The sequence below is a fragment of the Accipiter gentilis genome, chromosome 18 (assembly GCF_929443795.1).
Source record: "Accipiter gentilis chromosome 18, bAccGen1.1, whole genome shotgun sequence".
NCBI lineage: Eukaryota > Metazoa > Chordata > Aves > Accipitriformes > Accipitridae > Astur > Astur gentilis.
This window is the reverse complement of record NC_064897.1, coordinates 17,850,874-17,869,438: the sequence shown is the minus strand read 5'-3', so window position 1 is coordinate 17,869,438 and position 18,565 is coordinate 17,850,874. Positions and strand designations below refer to the sequence as shown.

The window sequence follows — 18,565 nt, the reverse complement described above, 5'->3', positions numbered from 1 at the left end:
AAGGTCTGTGACTTCTGTAAAGGGCAATGACTATCTTCCTGCTTCTGCTTCAGCTGCCTCCCTTCTTGGTACACCCCCTTCTTTTCCCAAATACCAGTTAAGTGCACTGTTACCACCTGTCTTCTAGACAGGTCCATTTTTTTCCCAACCAGGGGCATATTTTGCTTTTGCCTTGCTAAAATCCCCAGTGCAGGAAAGTCTTCCACTTGCAGGTGGATACCCTGCTGGGTCTTTGGGGGTAAGGTTGTTGGTCAGGAATGGGATGGGTTGTCCCAGAACTGGGTAGGTGGTAGGTTGCACCACTGTATGCACTTAGAAAGAATAGGGTCACTGGCCCCCGCCTTTCCATGCAGCTTTGGTGGGGCACAATCTGAGTCTTCTGATCACTCGTGTAGCACAGTTTTAGGAAGAAATCTATAATCTCAGTCCCAGGGAGCTGGAGAAAAAAGCTTAAAATGCTCCAAATCAGAAAGCAAATTAAACTCCTCATAAATATCTATGAATCTTGTGGGGTTTTTTAGCTAGTCTCACAAGCCTCATGTGCTCTGACTGCCTGGGTTTGACAGAGCTGAGACTAGGGTTTTTCCAAGCTCGTTAGTCTCTATTACAGCACGGGGTAACAGACAATCCCTCAAGTATTTTTCTGTCCTATTGTTTATGGCTTTAAGTAGTACCCTTTACTTTCATTCTTGCAGCAGAAGCAATCAGTTCAGATAGTTGTTTTCTGCAACAGGTTCTAGGTATGAGTCATCCTGTATTTATCTCAAACAAAGCATGCAACAGTACATTTAAACTAAAAAATTTAAAACTAAATGAAATGGATTGCCATGACAACACCTGCTACCTACAGGAGGGTGTGTGTTTTTCTGAACCTGCCAGAGATGCTGAGAAGTGAAAAGAAACACTTGATACCTGCCTAAATTCGGATTTCCATGTTCAATTTGGGAAAAAAGAAAAAAAAAAGGAAAAAGACTCTACTGTAATGCAAATGCTGTCACCCAGCACACAGGAAAACTGATTGCCAATTAAGAGGCAGAGTCTTCCAATCACCTCACCAGTAATACTCTGTCTTGCCTGGGATTAACTGATAGAGCGTGAGATGTTACAGGCAGGGATTTTTCTCCCTTGGAATTCCAGCAGGCATGAACAGCAATATAAAGAAGATCATTAATTTAAAATGTAATTCACTGAGTCAACTAATTAAAAGAAAATACTTTTGTTGCCATTTGCAGGTAGGCTAGTGAAATGTAATTAGCTCCTGGAATGATTCCATGAATCTTCAAGTCTTTTCAAAATTTGCAAATTATTTCCTTGCATTTGGTGAGAGGGTTCTTCCAAAGTTTCTCCTGCGTTTAGCTTTCTCCCTGGTTAGCCACACGGATGTAATGGAATATCATGTACTTTTGAGAGCCATAAGTAAAAAGCAGTACTTGAACTGTCAGTAACTATTATTAGCATCCTGTTATTTTTCTGTTCCTAGTACCTAGAATAGTGACAGTTTGTAGTGCTTTATTTTATACAGCCATCCATTGCATTCAAGGAGAGTTTACCAATGCTGAAAGCCTATCCAAACTTTTGCTTGGATCAGAGCTCACTCAAGGCTTTCTTGCAGCTTGCAAACACCTCCTAAAATCAGGCAGCACCCTCCTGCATCTTGCTTCCGTGCCCGTTGATGGCATATGGATGTTCAATGAGGGTGTTCAGGCTTGATGACGAGAGACGTGGCCAAGGGTTCTCCGGTAGGGTGTCTGGAGAGGCAAACCAGTTGACCGTACAGAGATGGCAATGACTGTCACAAGCTTTAAAATAGTTTACCACTCTTGGCAGAGCATATTTAAGACATTATTGCTGTAATGTAGTGGAACGATTGTCCATCTCCTCTGGGACTTGTCTCTGGCAGCAAGTTGTGCACATGGCTCCCAAGAAAGACCAAAACCCCACAAGCACATGGAAGAAGAGACTTGTTTACAAACCTCTCCTGATCACTGTGTGCCCAGGAATGTGTCTTTTCATCTTTGACAGCAGTTTGTCCTGATCTTCCAGCAGAAATGCGTTCAACGCACACTAATCTGGCTACCCTGAATTCCTCTTAAAATTTGTTAAACTGGATCAATTTGTTATGGAAGGAAACTGTGTTTATCTAATCTGTGCTGCGTAATGATTTATCGGCTCCTGCCTTATCAGTGAAGATGCAGAAAAGCAGCTAGTCCGTCTTTAACTGCAGTGCTGCAGTTTGCGAAGATCCCAAATGTCATCTCATTCCTTCCTACCCAGCAGCCCAGTCTAAGTAAGTAGAGGAGGGTTTCTGGTGTGCGTTGTGGTTTGCCTACAAACCTCCATGAATATTGTGATACTTGTTGAAAATATTAATATGCCAGGGCATAAAAGGACACTCCCTCCAAAAACTGGGCTCTCCTAAGGCACCAAGTGCAAAACTAACTCAACACTTCTGAAAATCCCATCTAATATACACACTTGTAACAATGTTGTATGCCATGAAATTATTCAGATTTGACATAAATGGACATGCTTTTTCTTTTAAAAGTAAAGCTGGAAATGGATCTCAGTTTGGCTTTTAAGTTGCCCTAAATAAATGGTGGCAACCTTTTCTGAGCTGAGATTGTATTGAGGCTGATACAGAAGTCTGGTTTGTATTGTGGCTGAGCAGAGCGGGGGCCAGGCCACACATAACATCACGAGCGAGCGCCTTGGCGTGATAAGCTCCGCCAGATTTTGCATTGCTGTGTTTCTCTGTAATGTGGGAGATTACCAGAAAAGATTGGCCTGGTGACTAGAAAAGACATATTTGTTTCTTTAGAAATACTGAACAATCAAGGTTGTAAGAAGAGTTTGAGTAAAATTAGATTATGTTTCTGAGGGATGCTTTCTTAAATAGAAACTGGCTTTTTAATCACTGCCTCTGTTAAAAGAAAAGATGGATTTTCTCTCACTTTTCCCCTTGTTTTACTACCTCAGGGTGGGGAAGGGGAAGAAAATGGGGGGATTGAAGAGAAATGTAACAAATGGCTGAAAACCTTCAAAATGTGGGAATATTCCATTTTCCATTAGAATTGGGAGCTTAGAAAGATTTGCGGGGAAATGAGAATGTGTCTTTTCCACTGTTTACAGTGAAACATTATTCCAGCTCTGTAAGCCTCCCTGGTTTTGAGTTGCTGTGTTGCTGGAGACGTTTGGTTTTTTTGGATGAGAAGAGAAACTGATATCCTAACTGTTTGTGGTTATTTAAAAATGTTTTCACAAAAATCTAGGCTTGTTTCATCCCTGTGTCTTGGCCCAACCCTGTCTGGGAACTTTCATCCTGCCTGCCTGGAGTCACATTTAGCTTCAGTGACTTACCCCTTCTGCCACAAATATTATATAATTTTGTAAGTGCTGTTCTAAGGGGCTGTGTTTTGACCCCAAAGAGGCATGTTTGTAAGTGGTGAGTGAAACAATCCTCTGTCTACACGGCTTGACATCTCTTGGGCATCCTTTGTTATCATTTTAATAAACCTGCTAAGGTACCATGGCAACTGGGTGTGATAACAACAGCCAAAGCAGGCTCAGATGGAAGAAACCCTATGCAGGATATAATATAATTTCACTTCTGTTTGAGTATTTGCCATCTTTGGTGCTGTGTACAATGTGGATTTTTCTACTTGCAAACCAAGGAAGGGTTTGTCTGTTCTAAGGCTGTCGCAATTTTGCTTCCTTGACTTCATGATTGCTGGAATAATCTCCAGCCTCTTGCACACAAAAGTACTTGAACTTTTGTAAATGTGATTTGAGGGGGATGCACGTGTGTGCAAGTAGGTGCCAAGCAGCAAAAGCCTGGGGAGGAGAGGGGATGTTTGTTTGATTTTTTTTTTTTTTTTCTTGTTTTCTTTTTATTTTTTTCTTGTTTTCTTTAGCCCAGTTGCACACATGCTGTTCTTGTTCAGTCTTCTGAGGGCATCATGTTCCCCATTTCCATTCCCCATTAATTTCCTCTCTATTGAGAATGCCAATTAATGAAGATTACAACCATTTGAAAGGCTCCCTACTTCTCCATCACTTCTGCGGCACATCTCATGCAAGCTGTCCCCAGCCCTAATAAGCTGTGATGGGATCAGCCAAGAATCACCCTGTGCCTCCTTTCCTCTGTATTTTCTCGCTGTGCTGAGGTGCAAAGAGAAAAGACAGAGAGGTCTGACTTTAATTGCTCAATGTTGTACACATAGGAGAAATCCTAAATTGTAAGTTAAACCCAGCTAGAGGGATGTTTTGTATTGCAGGGGTGATGCAGTGAACTGTGTAACAGTTTAGTATATGTATGTACCTGCTTAGTTATTATTCATTTATTGTTGAAGCTGGTAGAAAGTCACTTCAGAAATCTAACATTCAAATGGGAGATGAAGATCTGTTAGTTTTCCAAAGGCTGATGCATAGAAAACACGTAAATATTATTGATCTTATGTTATTCTTTAAATGACCTGTTGAAGTGTGCCTCACCTATGCTAGCATCTCTTCATTGACAGAGAGGTATGGTACTGCCTGTGTGTACATAGGTTTGGTTATTTTTTTCCTCCTCTCATATAGTATGTGGTAACTGCCAAAGCAAAAAGTTTCATGTGTTGGCAGTCATTCCATGTATTACATTACCTGTTTTCTTTTGCAGGTTTCTAACTTATTCCTATCTTCTGGCCTTCAATGCATGGCTTCTGCTGGCACCGATCACCCTATGCTATGACTGGCAGGTCGGCAGCATTCCTTTGATCGAGTCTGTCTGGGATGCGAGGAACTTAGCCACAGTGTTCCTGGTGCTGGTGATGACATTCCTCAGCCTACACTGCATAGCTGCATTCAAGGTAACACCAAAAGACACGCAATACAACGTTTTGTTGAAAATCTTTGTTTCCTTACTTTCAGATGAAATGGGCAGTAAGCCCATTTCTCTCAAATGCATTGGACTGAAGTGAAAAAACATACTGCTACATAACTAATGCAGGCAAGCTTAACAGATGAAAATGTCTCTCTAGTTGAATGTCTCAGTCTCTGATTGGTCTGATTTGAGGGCAAAACCTGGCCTGGAGTCCTGCATTCAATTACTGTTAATGATCCAACCCCCACTGAAGTTGTTAAGCATCTCTACCTCTCTCATAGTCGTTAGAATTTTGTCACTTGCTTCAAACAGGACTGGGAACTGTCATCTGCAGAGCCATTTGAAAATGAAATAAATTTTTGTATTCTTACCTTTGCTGTGCTTCTAAAACCTAAATGTTGGATACATCTTGATGAGAAGATTTCCCAACAGTCAAGTAATGGAATGTGGGAAATCTGAAATTATCTGGAAATTGTTATTTAGCATAAATAGTATAGTTGGTAAGCCATGCTTCACAATTCAGCGTTTCAGATCCACCATTAAAATATTGCAGAAATGACAGTGAGGTTGTACTAGACTTGTCAGAGATCAGATATGCGCTTACAGGGAAAGGGGTTTTTTGTGGATCATAGGGAGTTAAAAGCTATTCCTCCTTCAGTTGTGTTGTGCAAGCTTCTTTAGGAAAGGTGTTGGTAATCATTTTTGAAATAGTACAAAAGTTTCTGTTCCTTAAACATAGGTATCATTGAAAAGCATAGTAGGGGAGTGACAGGTTTTTAATACCTATGTTATGCTAAAACGTACAGGTCCTGTACATGCTTCAGTCTACCCTGGCAGTCTTCCCTGTACTCCTGATAAGAGACAGAAGATGAAGCAGACTGCAGAGTCATTAATTTAGATTATACGTTGACAGATGCTGTATAGGAAATAGGGGAAAATACCCTATTAGGTATTCACTAGTTCTACCTGCAGGTTGTATATCATCTTGTATTCCTCCTGATTTCATTACTCACTGCTAGAGATATTCAGAAGTGTTTGTATTAGACCTAATCCTGTTCCCAGGGAAGTTAACGATAACATTCTCATTAGCCCAGTACTGAACACTTCTGAAACATCTTATCCCATGTTCTTTGAAGTTTCAGTTGCTTTTTTTTTCTTTTCCTGTTGTTGGAATTGGTACTATGTGTAAGATTAATGTTGTTGGTTTGCTGGGAGAAAAAAATCTGTCAGGATTACCCAAAGACATTTTGTGTTATTTTATTTTGGGTGAAATGATAATCCAGAAGGATTCCTTTGGGTAACTGAATTGTTTGTCTTCTGTCAAACTGCAAAACAAAATATTTCAAAGCACTTTGTGCATTAAATGTCTAGATTTTATCATATTTTTATTCCTTCTTTTTTTTTTTTCTTAAAGGGAAAACAATTCAGTCTGGATTTGTGAATACAACTGATTGGAAACTGCAGCTTCTAATTTTTTTGTGAGAATAAGTTCACTGCTTTGCTGTTAAATGCTGTTAGTGTTGTGTTAAGCAACATGATTTTCACTCTCCAGGCATTTACTTACTGGATGCTTTGAATTTTGTCTTGTAGATTCCTTTGTGTTTATCCTTGAAAACCCCAAACATAGAATAAATTAGGTCTGAAGTGATCTGCTGTTGTGTCAAACCCAAGTAAAACCAGAACCATCACCTATTCTTGACAAAGTGCTCTAACCAGTCTCTGCTCACAGCCTCCCAGCAAACCCACTGGGAGCATGGAACTGGTAATGGTTCCCGGGGTCAACTTGGACATGCTTCCCCCAGCCCTAGGTAAAATTAGAGGTAGCTGAAATATTCTGCGTTTCAGGAAATTCTAAATTTCTGAAGCTATTTTCTGTTTTATTTTTAACGACTCTCATAACCCAATTGTGATACTGGCATTAACTGGTATGAAGATGATTGTGTTGTGCCGAGTAGTATGAATTATTGAGGAAAGCAAACAGTAGGAAGAGGCACATTTCCTGGAACTAAATGATCCCATTTGGCTTTGGACACTCTCAGGAATGTCTTCTACAGCGAGGAGAGGGAAGTTCAGGACACGTGAACTGCAGGCACAATTCATTTTATTAGGCTCTTAAGAAAGCTTCTTTCCAAATGCAACAGCAGTGGCCTTTTGTATGACATTGCTCCCCCCCAAGAAGGACCATCCTTCAGTCAAGCCCCAGACAGGCTATTTCTCAGTATTTTGCAGCTTGTAGGCAGCATGAGACACATTGGTTATTTTTCACATTTCATAAAGTGTAAGATGTTGTGCTTTGTTTTTGAAGCAAACACACAAAGCTGTCTTAGCAGCCATTTTTCTGTCCTTTTTTTCATTGCAAAGTCTAACTTGGAAGCAATAGCTTGCAATTTTCTGAGGAATGGCTTTAGAATGAACAGACATGCAGTTTGTGTGCCTTTTGAGTGTGTAGGTGTGCAGGGGTCAGAGAGGACAAAACCTCATATTCATTCTCATTGGCACTAACGCTTTCCTTTCTGTGCCATGGGGAATGGAAATGCTAGAAATTATTTTGGCAGAAGTGAAGACATTTGTGCAGTGAACATTGAACTGATTTTCAGTGGCAATAGGCGATGTGCATGCATCCACAAAACAAGCTCACGGGAGACTCACAGAATATATTACATGGACTGTAATTAGAGAATGCACGTATTGGATTTCTGCCTTTGTTGCCATTGAATTTTAAACAGGGCTAATTTGTTGTTGACGTTTGTGATTAGGGTAATAACCCTGTTGGCATGTATGTGTAGTGCTGATAAAGGACATCTAAGGCATGAAGCTTTCTTGTTCCGTTTCATTTTGTGAACATTGTTATACCTCAGAAGGGGAAGAAACAGTGCTTTGCTTGGAACATGTCTGTTACTAGATGGGGGTTTTTATGCTGAAAACTGAGATGCAGTTTTATGAAAACTGCATGAAGATTTTGAGATGAAAATTTTATGCAGAAATAGAGAAGGCAGGTCTCCAGTTCATTATTGTTTGGAGAGAGAAGCCTTCCTCCTCGTGCACTTTTGCTGTTGTCCTCCTTACATAATGAGGAAGTCGCTTGAAAAATTGTTTTATTAATTCCTTGTACATAACTTTCATTTCCTGGGTCATTTCGTGTGCATAGTGCTAATGGCTGTTGCTTATCAGCCAAAGAGCTCCCCGTGAGCAGCTCCCCAAGAAGGATTTGTTGCTCTGCACAGAGTTCACCTGCACAGCCGTGCTCGTCTCTCGCTGCAGCCATCTCTGTCACAAGTGACAATTAACGTCCGTCTTCAGGAGGCCTGATGGGAGTAAAGAAAAGGCCTGCTCCTTAGCACGTCTCCCACTGTGGGAGCAAAGGACCTTGCTGTCATCTCTGGCCAAGATTTTTTCATAGTGACTAATGTGGCAAAGTTGCAGTCCATCGTTGAGTCCAAGCAGCTCTTTGAAACCTTTTGAAACTTGATTTTTCACCACACGGATGCCCAGCATGCTCTGCAAATTGGCGTCTCTTGAGCCGTTCTAGCCAAGGCACCAGGAATCACTGGTGGGTCTCGAAATCCTCAGGTTCCGCTCAGCTCTTTGCGGTGAACTTCCTCACCCAGTCTGGTTGGGCTTTCAGTAGTATGCCGGGGATGTGGCAAAGGCTGGGGATGCTATTGCAAATGCTGCTTAATTAGCAGTGCGATTAAAATGCAGCTTGTCCTGTAGTTGTAGCTGTGAAGGTATGTACAGAGCACATTATGGGTCACATTTCACTGTCTGTGTGGTACCTGATGTATGGAAGGCTGATAGTGGGAAAACTCATGTGTGTGCAATGGGGTAGTTCAGAGCAAGGTGGCCTGGAAAACTAATTTGAAACAGTAGCTTTTGCACCTGACCGGTCTGGGGAATTTATTGGACCTCATCCTGCTTGGCCCTTGTCTTGCACTTATACTCATGACCAGTGCTATGGAGGTACCTTATGGTGGTTCACAGCACCTTCTACTTGTTCAGCAGGAGCATGTAATGATGTGCAACAGTTTGCTAATGTCTGAGGACGCAGTCCTACTTATGTTTCACATCAATTGAAAAAAAACCCCAAAACTTCTCTAGGATCTATCTTTTCAAAGAACATGCTTTGCTGCTGTGTGTGATATGGCTACATATGGTACAGGAAATTGTGATGATTTTCAGGCTATATTCATTACATGCAACTGAGATATATATTGTTATACTGCTCTTTCATATGCTACAGTTGGTTGTTTTTTACTTCAAGTCTAATTTTAAGGTACTGCTGCCCCTACATTTCTCTGCGTACTGCTTCTTAGCCAAGACAAGGCATTTTATACCAAATTATTATGACTTTAATTCGTGCTGTAATTGGCATCATATTGCCATTTATGCGGTGGTTTATATGTATAAATATCATCTAAGCATATTCCTCAGTCACTTGCAGACTAAATTTTTAGCTGACAATTTTTAGTACCATCAAGGAGAGGAACGCATTTGTGTCTTCTCTTTGTATGCATGTTTCTGTTGGTTTTGCTAGCACTCATTATGTGTATTCTGTCATGCTATTTACTTTACCCTGCACTCCTGAGACCTTTGCCTCGTTTCCCAGGTTTGGCATTTCATTAATAAATCACAGCTTATGGACCCTTCTGGGGAACAATTGGCTTTTATAATATTCTACAGTAGTATCAGCACAGTTAGAAAGTATGCCTAGCAAAATTCATATACCACAACACTTCCAGAACAATACCTGCTTCAAAGGCACGGCAAGGTGAATAAGGCTATTTATCTGACGAGCTGGAAACCACAGTCATTTTCATAAAAGGTCCATTTAAAATAAATCCTGCTTTCATTTTCCTGAGGGCCCACTTGAATTCCTTCCACATAGAGAGAAGGTCAGGACTGATGTTCTTAATCCTTAGCAGCGAGGTTTTTCTATGCTGCTTCTGTTGTTAATGTTTGCTGCGGGGAGAGAGTAATAAGCCAGAAAGACTCTGTTTAGTGAAAGCTGAAGGAAGGGGGGAGCCCCTTGCGGGCGCCCTGCATGCCTCACCGGCTGCGTTTCTGCTCTGTCGATGCTGCAAGCGGATCAGCTGCGGGTCCCTGGTGGGGCTGGAAGAAACACGAAAGCCTTCCCAGGGTGCTTGCTGTGCCAGCTGACGGACTCGAATGAAAGAAGAAACCTTCCTCAGCCTGTGTGCAATTGCCATTCTGAATTAAAGAAGCAAACAACAAAATAGCTTTTGCATCAGATCTTTTTTTCTTGGTAGATGTTTGAAATAACACGTTTGGAGTGTGGTACTCTGAGTAAATACAACCATAGCTGAAGTAGTTCTGATTTGGCTCACCACGAAGATACTCAGCAACTCACCAAATGGGCTCTTAACTCCTGCAGGAGTCTGTCACGCTAGGTAGGTCATTTTCATAGCAGCAGGTAGTTCTGCCATTTTCAGCGTATTAACACTGAATTACTGTATTTTCAAAGATACTCTTTTTGTTTCTACCATTTTCTTCTGATTTGAGTTAATATTTCAAGGCCCGCTCAGAGCTGAAAGGTTTTGGAGTGGCACAATAGTAGCGGTGAGTAGGAGAGGGTAGGTGGAATGAGGACCAAGAAATTTACAGCGGGGGGAGATAATGATGTTCATTGTGGCTACTTGGTCTTAGTTAAGCATTAGGGTGCCAAACTATTGCGTGACTTTTGTTAGGATCCTCTTGTTCCGTGTTACCTCTTAACAGCAAACTCAGCATGAACAGAGTTGCTTTTCCAAAGATCATGCTTTTATGTACTCTAAGCACTGTGCATGTGTTTAGATTTTGCCTTTTTTTTTCTTTTTCTTCCCCCCCCCCCCCCCCCCCCCCCCCCCCATGTAGTGAAGCAGCCTGCAGTCACAGAATGAAAGAGGGAAAAACAACCACAAGGTCAAAAGCATTATTCTAATTCCTGGAGCAATTTGTTGACTTTCCTATTTCCTGTTGGAATGTTCCACTTCTCTTTCAAAGATGTGTGTGCTCCTGCATCCTGCTCAAATTGGCTTGTCAAGTGGAATTAGAGGTTGCAGAGATTAAGGATTGGGAAAATGAGCTTATATCTTCAGGGAATTTTAGAAACCTGGGTAAGAAAGACCATAAACACACAGCTGAATGGATGGATAGCTGAGGTCTACAGGGAAAAAGAAAGTATTAGATATCAAAATTTTACTTTAAGATACTAAAATAAAAAGTGAAATATCAGTAGAATATACTTCTGTGCCCTGCTGTGCATTATGGGATTGGGAAAGGACGACTACTGCTTTTATTCTGTAATTGAAAGCCTGATTTCCAGAGCTGTTGAGCATCCACGGTTCCCACTGATGTAAATAAAGTTTTTAGGCACTTTCAGCATTTCTGAAAAATAGGCTGTTTTACCTAGTGGTACAGACCAGGACTTGCTTCCTTCTGGAAATGGAAAGCGAACAATCTCATTAGGGTGGTCTGAAATACGCACCAAGGATTTCTCTTCAGATAATCCTGGGGTTTCATTCAGTTTCTGACTGGTGTATGTTTGCCTGTACACCAGTTCCTGAGTAGTGCTGCTGCTGGTGAACTGAAAAGTAGGTTTTGTTGTTGCCAAATGCTTGAAATAGGATCAACACGTCATGTAGTTAATAAGCAGTCATCAGTGATGGTCAAAATAGCATTGGAAATCTCCATGGCTTTGGACTATCTGTGAAGTAAAAGATTTGCTTAATTCTAGTCAGTAGTAACTGTGGGTGATTTTGTCAGAACTAGATGATCACCAAGGAAAACAGAGTTATTTTAGGAAGACAGTGAGTTGCTAAGCCTGGCATTCAAGCAGCTGGCGCTACTGAACATGCTGGTTGTTTTTTGTTGTTGTGTTTTTTTATTTATTTTTTATTTTTTATGAGATGAAAGAATAAAACTCCTGATAAATTGTAGTGATTACAGAATTTGTGGTTCTTTGTGCAGGACCAAGCTGATTAAGCCAGGTGTCTGAGCCAGATTTGAAGCTGAGGAGTTACCTTTTCCTTACCAAATGTTTGAGTTTTTCAGACCATCTGTTGACACCTGACATTTGGCACCATTTGCTTGGAAGCGGTGGCACAGGCAGCAGAGTGAAACAGCCACAGCTCCACAGTGCCCTCCTGTTTGGCCATAGAAGACAAAGATGTACGTGTCCCATCCTGATTTCTGCTAGTGGCCTAAAGGAGACCACGCTGATGGTACACGGAACACGGTACAGCTCTGCCATAACTTGTCTGTGCCCGTACCAGCGAAGTGGGACTCAGGAGCACCCAGTGCTTCCTTCTGTGAGCTTTACATCAACAGATTTTTTTCCTGTGAAGGAATGAATCCCTAGCGTTGATTCCCAATTAGGTTAAGTTTGCTTTTTATCACCGTATGCATGAATGCAGAGTGAATTTGATGTGCTCCTCCACCCTCCCTTTTATCTTCAATACTATGTATGTGGAAAGTGCCAGAGTAGGTGTTTGCAGATCTTGCCCTCTTGCCAGGTGAGATGCTGCCAGTGGTTTGGTGCAGGCCAGTGAGGAGTCATGTTGCTGAGCGGCTTGTGGCTTCACGAGTGACTGGTACGACAGGAATACATGAATTAACTTTGTGTGCAGTCTGCGCTAAGGGTTTGCACAAACGGATGTTAGGAATAAACTGAAGTATAATCCTCTATCGGTGGTCTACAGACAGGCATGTAGCTTCTTTGAATCTCTCTGTCTCTTTTGATGGGTAGCGTGCTTACCTGCTAGGCCTGCAAGCATTTGAAAATATGTAATAGTAATCATTGCTTTTATACAGCCATGCACTGCCAATTTTCTTGGATACCAGCTTTTCTGCTCTTGCAGTCAGATGTTCCAAGCATAACATCTCACTGGCTGCAATGGACCATCCAGAGCTCACTGGCAGAGGGCGATTTACGCTTTTGGTAGGAAGGAAGTCTTTGCTCCATGGAGCTGTTGGTTCTAAATGGTGGGAAGGTGACACTTGCCTCATTCTCAAAATAAAATGTTAGAGGAAGAAATTAAACCTGTTTGATTGCCACCTTCCCATCAAATGGGCAAGCGTGTATAAACACCTTCGGAAACATTCCAAGTAGAACAGAACGGAATTTGCTTGGACTTGTTTGCCCAGATGCTGTCTTCCCTGACAGCAGCTTTGTCCAGCTGGGAGGAAGGTTGTCCTCACGGCTCCACTTTCCACCACCTCAGTCCTTGGAGGTGCCGGGGGATGTGAACGTAAGTCCTGCCATTGCAGTGTGAGACTTAATGGATCTGGCACCTTAGTGATGCTTTCTCAATGGGAAAACCAGGGAATTCGCAGTGGGCTTATGCAAGTCCATAGTTTATGACAGATACGTCAAAGTAATCTGTGTACCTCCTGCGCTCGCAGTTTGTGGGCTCTGGCTTGTAGAAGATGTGATTTAGCAGTAATCAGCAAATATTTATTTATGGCTTGGGATTCTGTCTTATGTAATACAGGAAGATCTCTTTCAGTTGAAAACTCAAGACTTTTGCCCTTTTTCCCCAAATTGCCAAGGAAGCAATTTTTTGAGACTTATTGCTGCATTGATGGGTTTTGGCCTTGGAGTGATTCTTTGCTATTTTGTTTGAGAGAGTGTGTCAATTTTTTGCCTTGCCTTTGGGAGAAGAAGTGATGTTCTTTAGTTCTTTGATAAGTCTATGAAAAGTAGCAGGTTAAAAAAATAATTCTTTATTCGTTTTTGGTTTTGTTTGTTGGTTTGTTTTGGTTTAGGTATTTTGGTTTTTTTACAGTATAATGAAGGCCTAATTGTAATTAGAGGTAGATGTGAATTTGAAACCCCCCAGCAAACTATCTACTATAAGGAATGCTAGTTTGATTTGAAGTCGGCTTGTCTGTAACAAAAGGAATCATTCTAAGGTTAATTCAAAGGTGCTCCCCCTGCCAACTCCCACCCTAGAGCCCTCTGTGACAGATAGGAAGATAAGTTTTATAGTGCCAAAAGAAAGTACTATATCTTTAAGAGGGAAGGAGATGTCTCTCTGTAAAATGAATGAAGTGATCTATAATTTCCAGTCCTAGCTTTTTTATTTTAAGGTAAAATTGCCTACTATTCTTTAAAGCTTTCACTACTGCTCCAGGCACCAGGAAGATGATGGTTCTACCACCTTCTTAGCTCAGCTATGTCCTAAGTGGGCTCATATGACCAGAGTAGTTAAGCCAAATAAATAATTCTAATATTCCCCCCACCAAAAAGTGTAACAAGCTACAGGTTGTTTTTTTTTATTTCAAAAACATGTGGAGGGCATCTCCTATGGCTTGTGTTGGATGGGAGATCTCACTGCCCTCTGTTCCCACAGCTCTACAGTACCCAGTCCCTGACATTCTTGCACCATTCTGTCCTGCTTGCCTACTCATTTACAAATCTATCAGCCCCTCCAGGGGAAGGGGGAATAAAACGTGAATCTGCTAAGTAAATTTTGATAGGGAAAAAGATGAAGGAGAATATGGTGTCTTAACAAAACTTGTGCCGTTAGCTTTTAGCTGTCTACGGTTACCACCTGTGGTACACACAATCCTTTCAACACATCGTGGTTGTGTTTCTGTCCTTTTTTCTGTTTTCTCTGAGTTGCCTATGGGATCAGATGTTAGCCCTTGCTGGGAAGGCAGGGACAGATAGCTCTGCTGTGCCTCCAGCCCTCACAAGGCTGGGATGGAAGAACGTGAAGTTCTCGGGTCAGGGCAAAGGCCGGTTTTGCTCAGTATCTCATCGGTCAGTAGAAACTATTTAGGGAAGTGAGAAGTAAGATCTGGCTGTGAATAGGGTAACTATTTCCTTCAGTATAAATTCCGAACCACAGGCAAACAGTGATTTCGGAATTGCTTGTGCCAGAGGCCGCATCCAGACTGTCTCGTTAATGCCACAGATGAGTTTCAGATGACCAGCGACCCCACCAGCCCTTCCTGCCCAGGGGCTCTCCCCAGCCTCTTCTCCTGGGCAGGACCCATCTGCAGGGCCAAGGTGTTAAATACACAAAGTGCCTGTACAAATTTTGGAAAAGTTAACGGCTGGGTAGAGGAGAGAAACCCAAAGCGAGCTCTGGAGTGACCGCAGCACGAGCTCTGCAGTTTAACCCGCCGGCTTGCAGGCAGGACCACGCGTAGCACAAAATCAGCCAAAGCCTGGCCTTCGAGGACCAGCTCTTCAGAAAAGCCTCTGCCTGAACCAAATGCTTTAAAAAGGGCTCTGCCGACTGCCAGGTGTTTCTTGTTTCAGAAATAAGTAGCACTATGGAGGGCTCTGCTGCTCCGTGAGTGCTGGGCTCCTGTCTCTGAGCCCTTCCCAAGGGACTGAGCTGGCAGCCCTTGATGGAATTAGTCTAGAGCTGTGACTTGTTGTGGGGGGAGAAAGGGTGCACAATACCATTTTCTCCTTCAGCTGAGCTAATTCCCACATTTTCCTCTTTCCCATTTGATGTACAGGTTTTATTTGTCTTTCTCCAGCATTTGGTTTCCTTTGCTTATCTGCAGCGCTGCAGCCTTGAATAACACCGTGTCCTTCCTACAGATGTTAACTAGAGGTTGCTTTCCCAATTATTGATTTAATGAACAACAACTGGAGAAATATTTAATAGCTGGTTCATTTGAAAGCAAGAGCATATCTTAGGAATAGAGAACATTTTATGCATTTTAGCAGTGCACTGCCTTTGGCCCAACATAGCTTCTTGTGCCTCCGGGTCTTTGTTGTTAAACCCCTGGGATGGAGTGGTGGCAACAAATGGGCACCATAATTAGGCCAGACAAGGTGGGAAGGGAGGAGAGTAACAAATGGCAGGAAAGCAAGAGGGTATACGTCCAGAGCTGGGTGGGAGGCAAATTGGAGTTGAGCTAGGACTGATAATTTGCATTCAGAGTTGAGAAATCATTTTTAATCCTTTTTTTTTTATTATTCAATTTTCTATTGTAATTACAAGCCAAAATGACCATTACTGTGCACCTCTGCTCATCAGCTTTATGGATTGGTGTCAGCTTCAGCTCTGGGAATAATATATTTTAAGTGCTGTTGTGACTGCAAGAAGGCACTAGTAACTGTGAGTCCAAGACACAGAAAAAGTGGATAATAGAAGCATGTAACTGTGGTGCTGTTTAAAGCAGATATAGATAAAGAAATCTGGAGATTTCTTTCTTTCTGCTCCCCTCTCTGCCTCGTGTTTCCTCTTTGAGCCAGGGGAAGCCAGTGCACTTTTTTGTGTTCCTGTGGTTCAGCTCCTCTGAAGTGACATCAGAGCCTCCTGACGTGTACCCTTGCATTTGGTACCCATACAAGATGTTCATTGTCTTTCCTACAGAATAGGATGAATATATTTTAATACTGGAACTTCAGAATTTCAGCCACTGACTAGGCCAGTGGTAATTGGTGTTGCAGTCTGTAGCTGTGCAAAAGCAAGACAGGTTGTACTGCTTGGCCCCACATCATTGATCGGGCTCTGTTCCTCTATTCAAAAATCTTGTTCAACGTTTCTAAATTTAGATCCCTCCAGTAAAGAAAAGTCAATTTGCTCTCCAGAGCTGAGAAATTGCCCCCGACAATTAAAAAGTGCTACAACCATTAAGTGATTCTGATTGCATCTGTTTCCAAGCGTGACAAAGCTTCTCCCAATGGCTGCAGAAGGGCTCTGCAGCGGCTGATGAGGCAGCAGTATCGCAGGGAAGGAAAGCACCGATGTCCGCCTGGGTGATTTAACAGACCTGATGCAACACTTCTGTTAGCCTGATGTCATTCTTTGAGATCATCAACAGAAAGCACGAGCCGATTCACCCTCTTGGGGTGGAGCTAAATCTGAAACTCAACTTGCCCGAGGAGGCTTGGGTCTCCCTGTGGCAGGAGCAGCGGCTGCTGCTGCTGACGACATCCCGAGATGCTTGTGTTGGCCGCACAGATAACAGTTGCTTTGAATTGCACGTGGCAATTCCATTTCTCCTCAAAGAGCGAGCCAACATTAAAGTGAGCTCAAGTGAAGGGCGTTGACTGAGCTCAAGTGAAAGACGTTAATTTTAATATATAGCATGTCTCAAATTTCCAACTCTGTATGGGTACGGAGACCTCATGTGCAAAAGTATCATTTCAAGTTTAGATATTGTCTCAAAAGGGATAATATAACTGCATTAATGTGCCATTTGGGGCTAGTTTTCTTTACACAAAATGTGACTGAACAGCTTTTTCTCAGTTATAAACAATTAGGATTGAACACAGCAGTCTGTGTGTATGTGATATGCGTTTGTGTATTTACATACAGCCACACTTTGGTAGACGTGCTAATGTATACAATCACACTGTTCTATACTTGTGTATTACCAAAATGGGATACATTTTTAAGTACTACCTATGCCATCTCAAGAGAGCTGCATACAATAGAGCTGACCTTGGGAAAGATACCAAGGCTAATAATACACACTGCAGTTAGTGTTTTCTGGGCGTATCAGAAGCACAAACAGTGCATAAATATGGAAGAACAGTGTCTTGGAATGATTTCTTTTAATGCAAAACATATCAAACAATAATCTAAGTTGCTTCTTTTATGAATAAGAGTCTCGAAAGGGGAAAGTTAGTAGTGAATTAAATTGGAATTTTTTAGTTGATATTTGTTTAATTTTGTGTTATTGCAGAAACTGGAACACAAAGAAGTTTTGGTTGGCTTGTTGTTCCTGGTTTTCCCATTCATCCCAGCCAGCAACCTCTTCTTCAGGGTGGGATTTGTGGTGGCAGAGCGAGTCCTTTACATGCCGAGGTAACTATTGCAATTGAATTCCTTTCTAATGAGACCACCATCCCATTTTCTAAAAGCAGGCATAATCGCTTCTTCCCTTTTACAATACTTCAAACATTATATTGCTAGTCAGTGTGTTCTCTGCCTTTGAGTTTTGGCGTGATAGCATGAGAGATTTTATAGTTGGTTGAGAGCAGATTGCTTGGCAGGAGCAAAGCTACCCAAAATCATTCCCTTTTTTTTTTTAACACAGATTTTTTGGTGTGCTTGAAACAGCTCAATACAGAGATGAGGTGTTGTTTCTTGAGAATTGTCCTCCCAAGACTCTTTTCCTTGGTAGCATTATCAGCTTAAATTGTCCAACGTCTTTACCTTAAGGACAGCATCTGAAAAGTTATCCTGTCATATTTTTATTGTCGTATTGCTCAGCTTTCCCACCACATTAGGTGGTCAGTAAAAACAAAGGTGGCTATTGCTGTCTTAAAAGGCTGCTGGCTTCAGTTGTGGAACATGCGCATGTCCTCCTGCCTGTAAGCTATTGACTGCATACACATCTAAGAGTGGAGGATTTGCAGCTGTTGAAGAGGATGAAGAAAATTCAGCCACTTCTCCATCCCTCAGCCTCTGCCCTGGGATTTCCCTCAGCTTCCAGCCTCTAACAATTGTCACTTCAGGCTGGGTGCTTCCGATTGCGTTTACTGAAGGACAACTTTGAGGTGTTACTTCTGACATCTCCACAGTATCCAGACCAGAGGCAGCAGTGGCAGTCAGAGGACATTCCTCCAAGATGCACCAGACCATTGCCCATTTCACAGAATCACAGGATGGTTGAGGTTGGAAAGGACCTCTGGATGTCAGCTGGCCCAAGCCCCCTGCTCAAGCAGGGCTACCTACAGCCAGTTGCCTGGGACAATGTACAGACAGCTTCTGAGTATCTCCAAGGAGG

At 42.1% G+C, this 18,565-nt stretch overlaps 1 protein-coding gene across 1 annotated transcript in view; it reads left to right on the top strand.

Annotated features, from left to right (window-relative positions):
* TMTC1 (transmembrane O-mannosyltransferase targeting cadherins 1) overlaps nucleotides 1–18,565 on the top strand; it is a 146,399-nt gene that overhangs the window by 65,155 nt on the left and 62,679 nt on the right. The window contains exons 8-9 of the mRNA XM_049822158.1: nucleotides 4,658–4,847; nucleotides 17,519–17,640. Coding sequence (XP_049678115.1) covers nucleotides 4,658–4,847; nucleotides 17,519–17,640 — 312 coding nt within the window. The remainder of the gene's footprint in view (nucleotides 1–4,657; nucleotides 4,848–17,518; nucleotides 17,641–18,565) is intronic.